The 13,324-nt window shown below is 38.6% G+C and overlaps 1 protein-coding gene across 1 annotated transcript in view; it reads left to right on the plus strand.

Moving 5' to 3' along the window:
• The first annotated feature begins 125 nt into the window (after positions 1–125).
• GPC5 (glypican 5) overlaps positions 126–13,324 on the plus strand; it is a 627,762-nt gene continuing 614,563 nt past the window's right edge. Inside the window, exons 1-2 of the mRNA XM_018071368.1 lie at positions 126–253; positions 1,339–1,348. Of these exons, the coding sequence (XP_017926857.1) occupies positions 248–253; positions 1,339–1,348 (16 nt within the window). The 5' untranslated portion in view covers positions 126–247. The remainder of the gene's footprint in view (positions 254–1,338; positions 1,349–13,324) is intronic.

A 13,324-nucleotide genomic window follows, 5' to 3' on the forward strand; every position in this document is an offset into this window, starting at 1 on the left:
GTCGCACGAGGCGGTTCGTGGCCGCCTGAGGGGCTGCGGAGCGTTTCCCGCCCTGCTGGGGGGTGGAGTGGGGATGGGGAGCCCTGGGTTATGGAACTTGCCTGCTCCTCGGTGACTTTGTTCGCTCCTCTGCGATAAAAAGCAGATAACTCGGTGGTTTTTTTCGCAGTAACGACATGTGCAGCAGGACATAATGAAGCTTTATGTGGATGTTGCAGCAGTGCGTGGAGGAAGTTCCTTTTAACGGATGATGGTAAGTTTTTATTTTATTTTATTGGAATATCGAGGCAGAACCAGTTCTTTTGAGGCTCAGGCTTAGACTTCAGTGAGGACCACTAAATTCCAAAGAGTTCCTTGGGATTGGAGGTATGTATAGCAGTCCACAGTTTCACTCATTTAGAGGAGAATAGTGCAAGTTTCTCAAGCACTCATTTGTTCAATTAAAGCAGCTGGACAATGAGAAAGTTTTAAAAACGTTTAAATTTGATATTTGGGATTTATTTTTTTTTCTTTGATTAAAGGTCCTTTTTCAGTCAGTCTAACAGAAGTTTAATTGTAGTTTCAAAGTACTGTATTAAACTGGCTATAAGTATCAGGCAAAGGAGACTATGTTTTCATGTTCTTTCAAGTCCATATTCCTATTGAAGAAGGAATAAAATGGTTTTTTTTTCAAATTTCAAGTATGGCACTGTTCTGCTTCAGTGAACCTCAGGTCTTTAATAAGTAGCTGTAATTTGGTTGTGGTAGTATATTTTACAGCCATCATTAGAAGCTGTTTTTTGTTGCTAGATAGGCTGATCTAAATACTACAATAGGAATTGTAATTTGAGACAGGGTATCTGTGGCAATGGTAGCAAATATTCTAACTGGACAGCAAAGAGTGTAATTGGAAAACTTAGGAAGCCACCTGGCATTTCATAAGATGCTTTCTGGACTTCAGAAAGCTGATGGTATTATGTGTTCAATCTAATTTTAAAATTCCCGGTGTCCTGGAAATGCATAAACTTTGTTTAAATACTTATTGGCCTTATAATTTGTTTTATTTTAGTTGAGAGAGTTGGCGGAAGCTCTTAGCAAATTTCAGATTTGTCAATGAAAACTCAGTTACTTTTACCTCCACAAATGGTATGGGAGAAGCATGTAACTAATTTTCACACTTGAGCTCTTCTACTGTCAATCAGCATTTTGATATTCCTGGTATCGCTTATGAGTGTCCTGGATTGGGCTGATGGGCTGCTTGAGCTTACTCTGAAGGAGGTCTTTAGCCAAGAAGTGCAAATATTTGTTCCAAAGCTTGCAATTCTAATCCTAATCTAAGACTTTGTTCTTTTCTTTCAGCAGGTACAAGGTAGACAACATATCTTGAATTGCTAAAAAAACGCTGTTTGCGTCAGAGTAATGTCAAAGTGCTTACAGTGCAGGTAGTGATATATAGAACCTACTGCAGTGAAGGCACTTGTAGCATTATGTTGACAACTGCCTCAGGAGATCTCGCAGGACTTCAGAGAACGGAAAGGTACAGTGTGGTGCTGTCAAGTGCTTTTTGTACTAAGGTGCATCTAGTGCAGATAGTGAAGTAGATTAGCATCTACTGCCCTAAGTGCTCCTTCTGGCATAAGAAGTTATGTCTTCATCCAGTCACTCAGGTTAAGACTGTAGATGTTCCAGTAGTTTTCTGCTTTGCAGTCTTCTGTTAGTTTTGCATAGTTGCACTACAAGAAGAGAGTGGTTGTGCAAATCTATGCAAAGCTGATGGTGGCCTGTTATAATCTACATCAAGAAGTTGGAACGCTTTCTGCTGGTTATGGGATATTTTGTGGCCTTCCTTATTTTAACAGCAGTCTAGTGAATGACAGCTCTTGTAGCACTAAAGTGCTTATAGTGCAGGTAGTGTTCACTAATCTACTGCATTATAAGCACTTAAAGTACTGCTAGCTGTAGAACTACATATTGTGTCGTACAATTTATTTGTTGTTTAATTGAACACTGTTCTCTGGTTAGTTTTGCAGGTTTGCATCCAGCTGTATGATACTCTGCTGTGCAAATCCATGCAAAACTGACTGTGGCAGTGACAAGTCAGTCAGTGAGTGTGGAAAAATTATACCCCTTTCTACACAGGTTGGGATCAGTTGCAATGCTGTGTATGTCTGTGGTATTGCACTTGTCCCGGCCTGTTGAGGTTGGTGGGGATAGAGGCTGAAACACCTTTGTAGCTTTAAGGAATTTCTCCTTCACTGATCCGTGAAACTTAAAATTTCTAAGTTTCTTGAAAAAATGTCATGTAATTCTCTGTGTAACCAGACTTTCATTTTTTTGTATCTGGCTTCTTGTTTGTATGTATTGTATTTGTCGCTGACAGTATGTATTTGCTGAAATTCTTAATTATGGATTATTTTTTTTTAAGGTTATTATTACTTTTCTATTAAACTGAGGTGGATGCTTGTTTACAGTTTCCTCATGAATTTGTTGGGAAGAAATGGATCTTGGGTATCAGAAAATCTGGATGAAAGTTCTATTCTAACTTGTTTGCTGTAAACTTGCTTTGTAAATTTGAATTACATAAAGGATTCAGCAGCATTCTTTTGTAATGCTTCTTATATTGCAACTCTCTATGTTCTAAATGGTAGTAGAGTGCATTTTTAGCCTTAGTTCTTCCATCCAGAATTTGTCAAATTCAAGAGTAATAAATGAGATTACAGGTAGAGCTTTAATCATTCATTGGCTATGGAGTTTTTAATAGTCAGGTGTCAGCTTCTTGTGGAGTATCTACATTCATGGTTAGTGTAACAGTGGTCAACTCATAACCTTTTGAGTGAATTACTTAGCATGTGATGCATAGCAATGATATAAAACATCTCTTGAGCCTCCTGAAGAATTTCTCTGAAGCAAAACTGATCCAAATAACTGCTTCAGAGAAACTGAGATTGGTTGGGGAAGACATGGTAAGGAACAGTCACTAAAATGTGCAAGTGGAACATTCAGCCCATCTTGCTTTTTTTTGAATGACTGCACATTAGTAATCTACACTTGTAGCTCAAACATTAATGGGTTTAGTTCTAAAACAGGCTTCCAGAGGACTAATGCCTTAAATTCAAAACACTCATATTGCCTCTTAAAGCCGCCAGCCCGTATATAGTACTCTAAAGCAAAGTAGAGTTCCTTTGTGGTAGGAAAATTAAGAATATTTGGGTCAATGCTGCCCTTGATGTTCTTGCTTCAAATTAGAATGGAATACAAAGCTCAGTGGGTCATTCATGAGAGTGTTGAACACTATATTGCAATGCTGTCTTGCAACATACTCTGTCCTCTAGCAAGATGTTGAAAGTTCTTAAATGGCTTTGGCATCTTTAGGTTTCTTTCTGAAGTAGCCCAACCAACTTAAGCTTTTACTACATGCTGCTCAGTTTCTACCCCTTTTTCTTTCTATCTCTGTTTCTGTAGAATGTATAGCTCAGATAGGTTTCTTGTACAAAATATTCTTTTCCCAAGCTTAAAATTTTCTTCTTAGTCTTGTTGGTTAGAGGAAACTTGTGTCTGTGAAGTCAGCAGATGAAGAAAACTGTCTTGTCCTGATTTCTGTATGATAAGTGTCTGGTGATGGCAGGTTTAACTCTTTTGAGTGTAAAAGCAGCATTATTAAAAAAGTTGGAATTCAGGAAGCATTTTAATATGGGATCATATTTATGCTGCCATGTAAGTATCAAGTTTTGAAATGCCTGAAGATGTGTATTACAGTTTTAACACTGCAGCTTGTTTAAACCAAGTGCTTGCACAAGCGGTTTTTGTGCCCATGGAATCTTAAATTGTGTATCAGGTATGTTGCAGTGTATGTAGTTTTAATATCAAACCATGTGACATTAGTAAGGGTTTCCCTAACTTCATCGTTTCATTGCCTGGACTTTTAATTCAGTTATTTACTGCAAAGTAAATAACTTTTACGTGGTGCAAGTCTGAGAAATTATTTTGTAACAGTCATACAGCAGTTTAAAGACATGGTAAGCTCTGCCTTAGTTAAAGAGCAATTACAGCACTGCTTTTGTAATATCAGTCTTATTTGCATGTTTTCAATGCAGTATTGGCTTATTGATTGTATAACTTAGGTTATCAGAAGTTTCAAGTTGGTCACATGCTGTTTTTGGAAAATACCTGTAATACTTTATAGTCTGTTTCATCTAATTCAAATGCATCGGTAGTGTTCTCATGAATATGTAATGGATATAGTCCTGTCTTACACCCAGTTTGTGTATATTGTTGGTTTTATTTCAGTCCTTTGAGTGTTTCCTCAAATAATTGTTAACTGTGTATGTTGGTTTCAGTGTAGCTAAGACATTAAACTAGTTGACAGAAGACTGAAGAGATAGAAGTAATGCTGCTGAGTTCAGCTGGTTTTACTGAAATAAGTTGAGCCTTGCCACTGATTTTGGTGTAGCAGATCTGACTAGAAAGGAGTGGTTAGATAGCTAAAACAAGTGCCAGTTATTTAATCCTTCAGAAATAGGAAGAGGCATTTTCTGCAGCTCTATTTAGCTTTGTTAAAACTGTCACATGTATGGAAGGCATATTTCTACTGGCTTTGAAACAGGTAATCATTTTTCAAGTGAACTGCTATGAATTAGTCTGAGACACAGGAGCTTCTGGGAGATTGGTGCTAATAAACCTGTGTGGACTTTTAGGAATTGTTTAAAGTGAAATTATTTTTCTCAAGTGTATTATTAAAGAAGGGCATAGCTTAGTCTGTCTTGCTAAACAAAAAGTAAGAAATTCCAAGCAGTATTAATACTTCCCTGTAGTTCTGGTATAGCACAGTTAACCTTATAAGGAAAACCTTGTCTGTTAATTGTAGAAAACTATACTCTTAGAGTCTGGAAGCATGCTGGGAAATGAGCAATTTTTTTAATGATTTGTCACTGGATGATGCTGAAAAGCCAGCTCAGTTTTTTAGAATTGACTTTCTTTTGCTGACTTCAGAATACCAAATCAACTAGTGAGATGACTGTCCGGAACAGGCATTTCGAGTAATAGCTTGTTCATAGGCATTAAATGAACAGGACTAGAAGAGAACATCTCCTGCTGTGCTGACACAGAGTTGGATCTCTCACACATAGCTGAGATGCTACCATGAGAAAACAAATGCAAGACTCCCATGTTCTGCAGTACATCCATTGTATTTGTATAGTTCATAAGTGCTCTTGTCTACAGAGTCTTACTTGGTAAAGACCACAGCTTGCTTCAAGTCTGGGACTCGCTGGGCTTTGTTTCCACACCACCTCTCTCTTCCTTTATCCCTCCCTCCCCCAGTCACTAAACTAGAATTCATTCCCTGGAACCTTTTCTGTGTCTGGTTCTAGTAGCATTGGATGAATAGGCAAATAGCATTCAGTATATAAACCACAGAAATGTCATGGGTACAGGAGATTAAGCAAGTGAACCTTAAGTAATGGACTGCATCATGTTGTGATTCTTTCTGCTCTGAAGAGTAAATTTCTGGTAATTCTCTTTTGTGTCATCTTTTTGAATGATGTCTAAAGGAGAAGACACTGGGGAGAAAATAAATGTGTGGTTAAAAGAATTCTCTACTTTTACTATATCGTATTCTTTCTGATGGGTTATCTGCTGCACTTGTCATTTATATTAGTACAACATCTGTCTTCATTGATAATGGTCAACAGGAGAAGAAACTGTTACCCGTTAGTTTGGTACATGAGAATTGTCAGTCTGGAATCAGTGAGGCTAGGCCTGAGTTTCAACCCTGCCATTGTTGCATTCTACAGGTTCTGAAATTTGGAAGGCCATTTTTAACAGGGCAAACAAAGTGTTGCATATATTAGTCTTTACACTGATATAAGGCTGTTAATTGCTATAGCCAGTGGGATTCCTGGCTGGAGGAAAACTGACTAGGGGCCTTGTGAGTAAAGACTGAGAGTTGTTAAATGGATCTTGGTTTGGATTTTTCCACCTCCATAAGGAAGTCAAAACTATTAAAGTTATTATAGTGTTTCATTCTTAGTGCTAAATAAAACTTAGTTTTACCTAGTTGCCCATTTAACGGATGAGCAATCCTGCTAATTTAGTCTCATTTTGGGCTTATGTGTTCGGTTTTAGGTGGTTTTGTTTATTGGGGGGCAAGGGTGTTAGGGTTTGTTCATTGCATTTAACTTGCTAGGATGACATAATACACGAGTAATTCTAGTCTGAAATGTCCAAATACAGACTGCTTGGTTAAAAACTTTTCAGGCTCTCTGGTAATGCATCAGGTTCTTTACATGGGTACTGAACTACAGACAAAGTTGTAAATGTAAATAGTTGTGATTTGGGTACCCTTCGATGTAATTTTGTGACCCAAGGAGATTAGCACTTAAAGGACTGATTCCTTGAAGCATCACAAATTATACCAGGTTTAGACATCCACTTCAGCTGACAGAAGGGATGTCCCCAGTTACTTTAAGGAAAAAAATAATGTGGCCAAAATGCTTTGCATGGAACATGATGTTTATGCAAGTTTGGTGAACACCGGTGAGTTTTTCTGAAGAATTGCTTTGGTGGTGGTTGGTTGTATCAGGGATTCAGACTGCTTTTGGTTATTGTCTGCTGGGCTAGCTGATAATTGCAGGCTATCAATATGTAGTCTTGAGTTAACGGAGCAATGTTCGGAAAGGAAAAGTCTGTGCTGAGTGCTTGAGTGCTGTACAAATGATCTATATTGTGGTTACTGCAAAGTATGTCTGATCTAGTGATTTGAGTTAAAGAGAAGTGTTTTCAGGAATCTGACCTGGAGTTAAGTGGTGGCTGGTCCTGTCCCAGTTGTAGTACAGATATGTGGGCCTGTTTCCTCTTAGAAATTGTGATATTTTGTGGGAGGTGGAAGGTGATCAAGGTTGTGATTAAAGGTAGGGAAGATGAAAAAGATGGGAAAAGAAAGAGTAGAAAGCCCAGTTAAGGCAGGAGACTAGTATAACTTGGGTTACTTAATCTGTTTTGTATGCCTCGTATGCTGCTGTGACTGACAAGAATTTTGGAGCAACTGTCCTGCTGTGGGGCATGTCAGCAGTTGGGATAGAAATGGTCTGGAATTTAACAATGGATAAGGCGTACAACAATAAGAAATCCTTTGGGTGACATGTTATAGAATATTTAAAAGATTCCAGATACCCACATCTTATAAGTGCATTTATGGCAATCCTTTTCCCTGCTATAGAAAAAATTAACTAGTTCCTGCTTAGTGTACTTGGTGCAGAGAGAAATCTGCTTCTACTGTTGTAGAGGACTGGCACTTTTCTAGTCACTTCTCTAATTCTTCAACTGTCCTCTCCAGAGATGTAAAATATGAGCACTTAGGAAGTACTGAGTGACTAGTCAGTCGTTTTGATATGTGTGTATAATTTTATCTTCTCACCCCATGATAATTTGGCAGAGGTCCATGTTTTATCTGTGAAACAACTCTATAGCTTATGAATATTGCTGTAATACTTGGAAATACAAGATATTTATGTGTTAAACCCTGTAAGAACCCTGAGTTCAAGTTTTTATTTATTAATTTAGCTCTTAGTAGTTTTTGAAGGACCAAAAAAATGCTGTCTTGAAGCTTATTTTCTACAATCAGACTTTTTGGAAATTGGCACTACTAGGTGGCTGATCAGTTTTTTTCTGATTGGTAAAAACGTTGAAATGAAAGGTTTCAACAAGAATGGTGTAGGGGTAACTTTCTTAACTGCAGAAAAGAGTGTCAGTGTAATAATCTCTGCTAATGGGGTTTTAATTTAGGTAAAATCCCATCTAGCAAAAGCTTTTGAAAAACATGCTGATGGAACAGTGATTCCTAGATTTTACGGTTGGACTTAACTATATGTGGGGTTAAGCTTTGTGGTTGTATTTTGTTAAATAGTTCCAGTGAGATATTGCAGTTCTGGGCTGTAGTTTTGTGCATTAATATTATCAGATGAAGCATAAAAGCAAGTAATGAGTATTTATATGTGTGTATCAAAACAATTGGTGCACTTCAAGTCATGAATCTCTTTGAAATTGCATTATGCTTATATTCTCAAGGATTGTGGAGGAAATAGTCTTTGTTCTTATTTAGTGTTAAGAAGTGCTCCCTTTCAGCCATCACATGGAAATTCTGCGAGTCCTTGTTGTACTGCACAGGGTGGTTAACTTTTATAAGCAAGTTGTGCTCTCTGAACTGCTCATTTCATAGTTTAGTTCCAGTCTGAATGTCCTACAGGTGGTTTTTAATGTTCTGTACGTGACCAAATTATGTGCTCCTTGTATTTGTCAACATCTTCTGGTAGAGCCCTGATTTTGGAGTAACAGATACCTGGTGTTTCTAAAAGTGTTGGATTGAATTTTTGTGCAGGTGAGTATGCTGTAAGAACTGGTTAGGTGTTGGAAATCCCAAATACTCTTACAGACATAATTGCAAGAATGAACATAGAGTATTTTATAGTAAATTACGCTTAAGAAACATATGAGAGGTTCTTGGAGTATTTTCAACAGTCAGCCTATAAGCTTGGCACACTTAAGACCTTGGGGAAAACAGACTAGAGGTGCTAAAAAAAAAAAATTGTCTCTTCATTCTTTCTCAGTCTCTGTGCTTTAATAGCTGGGTGCCCAGGAGCATTTGGAGAAGTATTTCTTTTCTGTTCTCCCGATTCACAAGTCTCCATTTGCAGAAACTCACTGATCCCAGGTTAAAATCCAAATGGTTGAGTTATGAATACATCCTAGCAGGTAGCATTTGAGAGGTTGCTTTAGCAGGGTAGTGAAAGCAGGTTTTGCTCAGAGAGACTGCACGAGCAATCTGTAGTAATACAGGTTATCCACAGAGATCAGTGCAAACAAAAGTGAGCATGTTCTTTGTCTGGTCAGGTCTGAGTCAGCTTCTGTTTGAAGCTGTATTCTGAATTAAGAAGATTCTTTATTTCCTAGCAACTCGCATCTAAGGATTGTAATAATCACTTTGAGAACAGATGTTCACTTGTTAGTATCTACTATTCAAAGTTATTTTTGTCCCTTTTTAAAGTTTGTTTATTAAATTCAGCCAATAATGGAACACCCAGTCAGTAGAAAGATGTAGTTATACATGAATTTAAATATATACTGCACTTGGAATTTGGAGGGGAAAACCACATTTACTTATACCATATTTTTATGTGACTGTTGTTTCTCAACAGGAGGTGGATGGAGGTTAAAACTAAAGAGTAGAGTAGGAGAGGAAAGGGTAGCAAAATCTTTCCTGGAAGAGAACCTTGTATGCTGGGGAGGCTAGAACTGTGCTTTCTCCAAGAAAGCCTAGAAAATAAAGTAAACTGTGCTTGGAGTGATAGTGGTTTGCCACTCTTGGGCTCATAAAACTGCAGTAGTTGTATTTGTTGCCAGCTTAGTTTCATTATTTATTTTTTGTGCTTTTTATTTAGTGTTTCTGGTTTGTGTTTTGGGGTTTCTTTGTTTTGTTGGGTTTTTTTTCTTTCTCTCTCTCTTTTTTTTTTTTTTTTTTTTGGAGAGGAGTGATTTTTTTTACCAAAGTAAGGTGAAAAAATGCCTGTGAAGCTTAAGTCTGCTGGACCAGTAGACTATTCTCAGTTTATACTTTTTGTATTCTAACATGGCTGTTGAATGTACCCAAGAATATTTTGACTTTCCTAAGGTTTCCCATTCTCTCTGGTGACGTATTTTACATAGGGAGGCTTAGTGGTTTTGGTGGGAGGGTTATGGGGGTTTTTTTTGCATTTATAAGAGAAAATGCAGGAGTGTTAGAGGTTTGAACTACTCCATTAAGAGGGTAAGTGGAGAGTTCCCCTTTGTTTTGACACAAATGTCTTGGATACAGAGAATAGAATCTTTATAGGTCGCTACTTCAGATTAGTGGTTTTCAAAATTTTTTATCCTTTTGATAAAAATAAAGATTTGTCTTAATAAATTTTCACTGTTAGAATGGAGAGTGGTTAAAAAAGGAATCAAAGCCTCGGAGAATCCTTCCTGCTGTATTTTGTGATGGTGTGTTCAAAGACTGTCCTGGATTCCAACTGAAGATGATGGTACTCTTGTATTAACACTATCTCCCCAAATCACAAAGTTGTTCCCTGGCAACATACCCTAGTATGTTGCCAGTAACCTTGTGCTGATTGGATGTATTTCTGGGTTACTTTCATTAAGCAATTGTCGAAATAGCATGTCTGAACACAACCTGGAATCTGAGCTTTACCCTTTATCTGCTCATTCCCACCCAAACTTAAGCAGCATCACTAGACTCGACAGACGTACTTCATGCTCTGACATGTGAGTGGTAACCTGGGGAAATAGTTTGTGTGAGCATCGACAGCACTGTATGTACTGAGGTATTCAGTGTTGACAGCTGGGAACCATATCCAGGTATCTGCAACTGTGTGGAGTTAAGCTTAAAAATTATTTGCTCCGTTTGTGTATCTGTGTAGTTGCATTTGGTAAGTGCTTCTCTAGTACTAAATGAAGAGTTTGGTCTAAAATGTATTGATTGGTAGGCCTATTCCCTTTTGGTGATAGGTAAGCTATAGTATGTTAGGGATCACCTACTTCTAAAAATCTGTGGATTTCTATGACATTTAAATTGGGTTACATTCCGCCTTATGTTTCTTTTATGAGAAACATGGTGAGCCAAGAAGAATGGAACCATGTTTTACACACATTGTAGAAACAAAAGAACTGTCCAGCATTCAAGAAGACTTTCAGGGATGTGCTATATTCGTAAAACGTGAACTATGTATTTCAGAGTTCTGATAGTGATACATTGAGTCTTCCCTCTACAACCTGAAGGCACTTGGAAAGTCTGCCCCTTCCCTGTCCTTTAAAAAAGTTAATTGCAAAGGAATCTTGGCCAAAGAATAAAAAACAATGGACAAAAAGTTTAGATATTTTCTAGAGTTCTCATAAAGCACAGTGGAACGGAACCTAGATCAAAATTGCATAAAAATATGCATCTGTTTCTTCTGTCTGCTGAGAAATGGGAGAGAAGGAAATATCTGAGAGCTAGATGGTGAAGGGGAGCTACCAAGCGAGTGTTAAGGCTACTTGAGTAGTCTCTATAGCTAGATAGACTCCATGCAGAGGCACTGGTGATATGGGATGGGGGAGGGGGGATCAGCACAGGGTAGAAGGAGGGAGCAGTGGAGGGAATAAGAGGAAGGGGGGAGGATAATAAAAGTCCCTGCTTGGTAAAGATTAGATTTTGTTTGGTTATAGCAAATCACCTTAATATGATGGGAAGATAAAAAGATAGAAAAGTAGGTGACATCACACTGGTAATTAAAATACCTGTTCTATGCCCCATTTCAGGTTTGTGGTGTGTGGGATTGATTGATTTTGGCTTCAGGCAATGAGCAACAGTGAGAAATCTGTTAAGTTTTCCTTAGTGGCCAAAACAGAAAACTCCAGATCAATCACCCTAACAACCACTGTTGTAACAGCTTTTGTTACGATTTGCTCCAGATGGTATTCGCAGGCCATGATTCTAGGTTGGGTCAAGGTGTTGCGCAGAAGCATTCTTTGGGATCAAGTGGTCCTTGGTGGTGTGGTAAAACCAGCTCCTTGCTTGAAAGCGTGACTCTTCATAGTCTGCTTAGCCAGATTGCCTTAAATTTCTTGTTTATGGGTGTTTGCTTTTGGTGTGACATCCAAGTTCAGTGCTATTCAGAGAAATAATGGCAATGCTGTTGAGGAATACATCTGGTCCAGGTAGCCCGTCTCACAAGCTGCAGGTTGAGCTCTGGGTGGAAGCCCGAGACAAGAGGCCATCAACTGCGAACCTTTGGGATAACAAAGGGCGTGAAGATGCGCAGGTGAATGGACACAGAGACACAGCAGGAGCTGGAAATTGCCGACCTTGTGGATGACAAAGGAGGTGAAGACCGGTGACCCCAGCGAGGTGGATGGACACAAGAGTGGGGGGCAGGAGCCGTGGACTCAGGAGAAAGAGCAAGACTGGGGCATGGGTGGACTATAAGGGTATAAAAGCCCACGGGGTCCTTGGCTGGGGGTCCCTCTTTGGACGCACCAGCTCAGGCTTTTTCTGTGTTACTGAGCCATGAATAAATGGCTTTATGAAATGTGACATCTGAGACTTCTCTGTAGGAAGTCTGGTCTGACTCTTCTGGGTGTGTAGGGAGTCGAGCGGAGCACCTGTTGGCTCACTGGATCTGCCCCCTGTGAAGGGGCTTCGGTCCCAGTGAAAGTCTCTGGCCTTGGGAGTGTGACTGCCAGAGAGTCTTGTGAATGGTCAGACTGAGACATTTCCTTAATGGCACTTGATAAATACATAGTGCCAGGACTTGAGGCTAGTGTTCAGTGTGCTCAAGATACCAGAGTGCTGCTTCCATAGGGCAGCAACACCACCTTGTGTTTGACTGGAAAGGCAGGATAAGTGGTGTTCTTTCATGTGGTAGCTGTAACTTGTAGAACTGGTGCATTAATCAGTAGTTGAATATCCTGTATGATTTGTACACCTTGTCAGAGCCACAGCTAGCTGCTTCACTCTTTCGTTTGCTAAATAGAGATTTATCTCTGTTTTACTCACTGGTAACATCCTATTGGCTTTTTATGGCCCCAGCAAAATCAGAACTTCCCTGGTGTCTGGATCTCTGGTGTGCACCAGCTTTATTGGTGGGAAGTTTGCATGTTCCTTATTCCAAGAGTTTCATGAATGGTAAGAGTATAGACATTTATAATCCTGATTGACCTGATTGGTCTGTTCTAGTATCAGGGTTATGTATGTCTTTTGCTAAGAGTTCTCAGGCTTCTCTCTCTAGATCTGCCAACAAAAATGCTGCACAGAAAGTGCAGCATTTCTATCAGTCTTCCTCAACTTTATGTTTAAAAGTTTTCTAGTCCACTGTTCATACATAGATAATTAAAAACCTTTTATAGCATTATTTAGGAATATTACAATGTTAATTTGAATTTGCTGTATGTTAGTCAGAATTTTAATAACTGCTGTGGATTCCAAGAATCATTTTGGAGAAACCTTTAGTAAAACTACAGATATTTGCAATTTCTCTGATTTCCCTTGACTTTTTTTTCAGGGCTAGCCTTACCCTAAGTATACAAGGTCAAAAAAAGTATGCTTCCAAATGACATTTCATCTTTTTCCTTGAGGGGGCTGAGAAATGTGTTATGAACAAACCAGAAGCTTTTTTACTTTCTTCAAGCTTCAGAAGTTGTTCATTCTTCATATCTACTCTTGTTTCCCTACTCTATACTTTTTCTCTCTTACAATATATATTTGTGTCTCTGAATAGGTACATATAGTTATTGTGTGCATAAATATATGCATGTTGGAATGCTACTAGTATACAAA

This window comes from Manacus vitellinus, unplaced genomic scaffold (assembly GCF_001715985.3).
Source record: "Manacus vitellinus isolate BGI_N305 unplaced genomic scaffold, ASM171598v3 scaffold_2_pilon, whole genome shotgun sequence".
NCBI classification, from domain to species: Eukaryota; Metazoa; Chordata; class Aves; order Passeriformes; family Pipridae; genus Manacus; species Manacus vitellinus.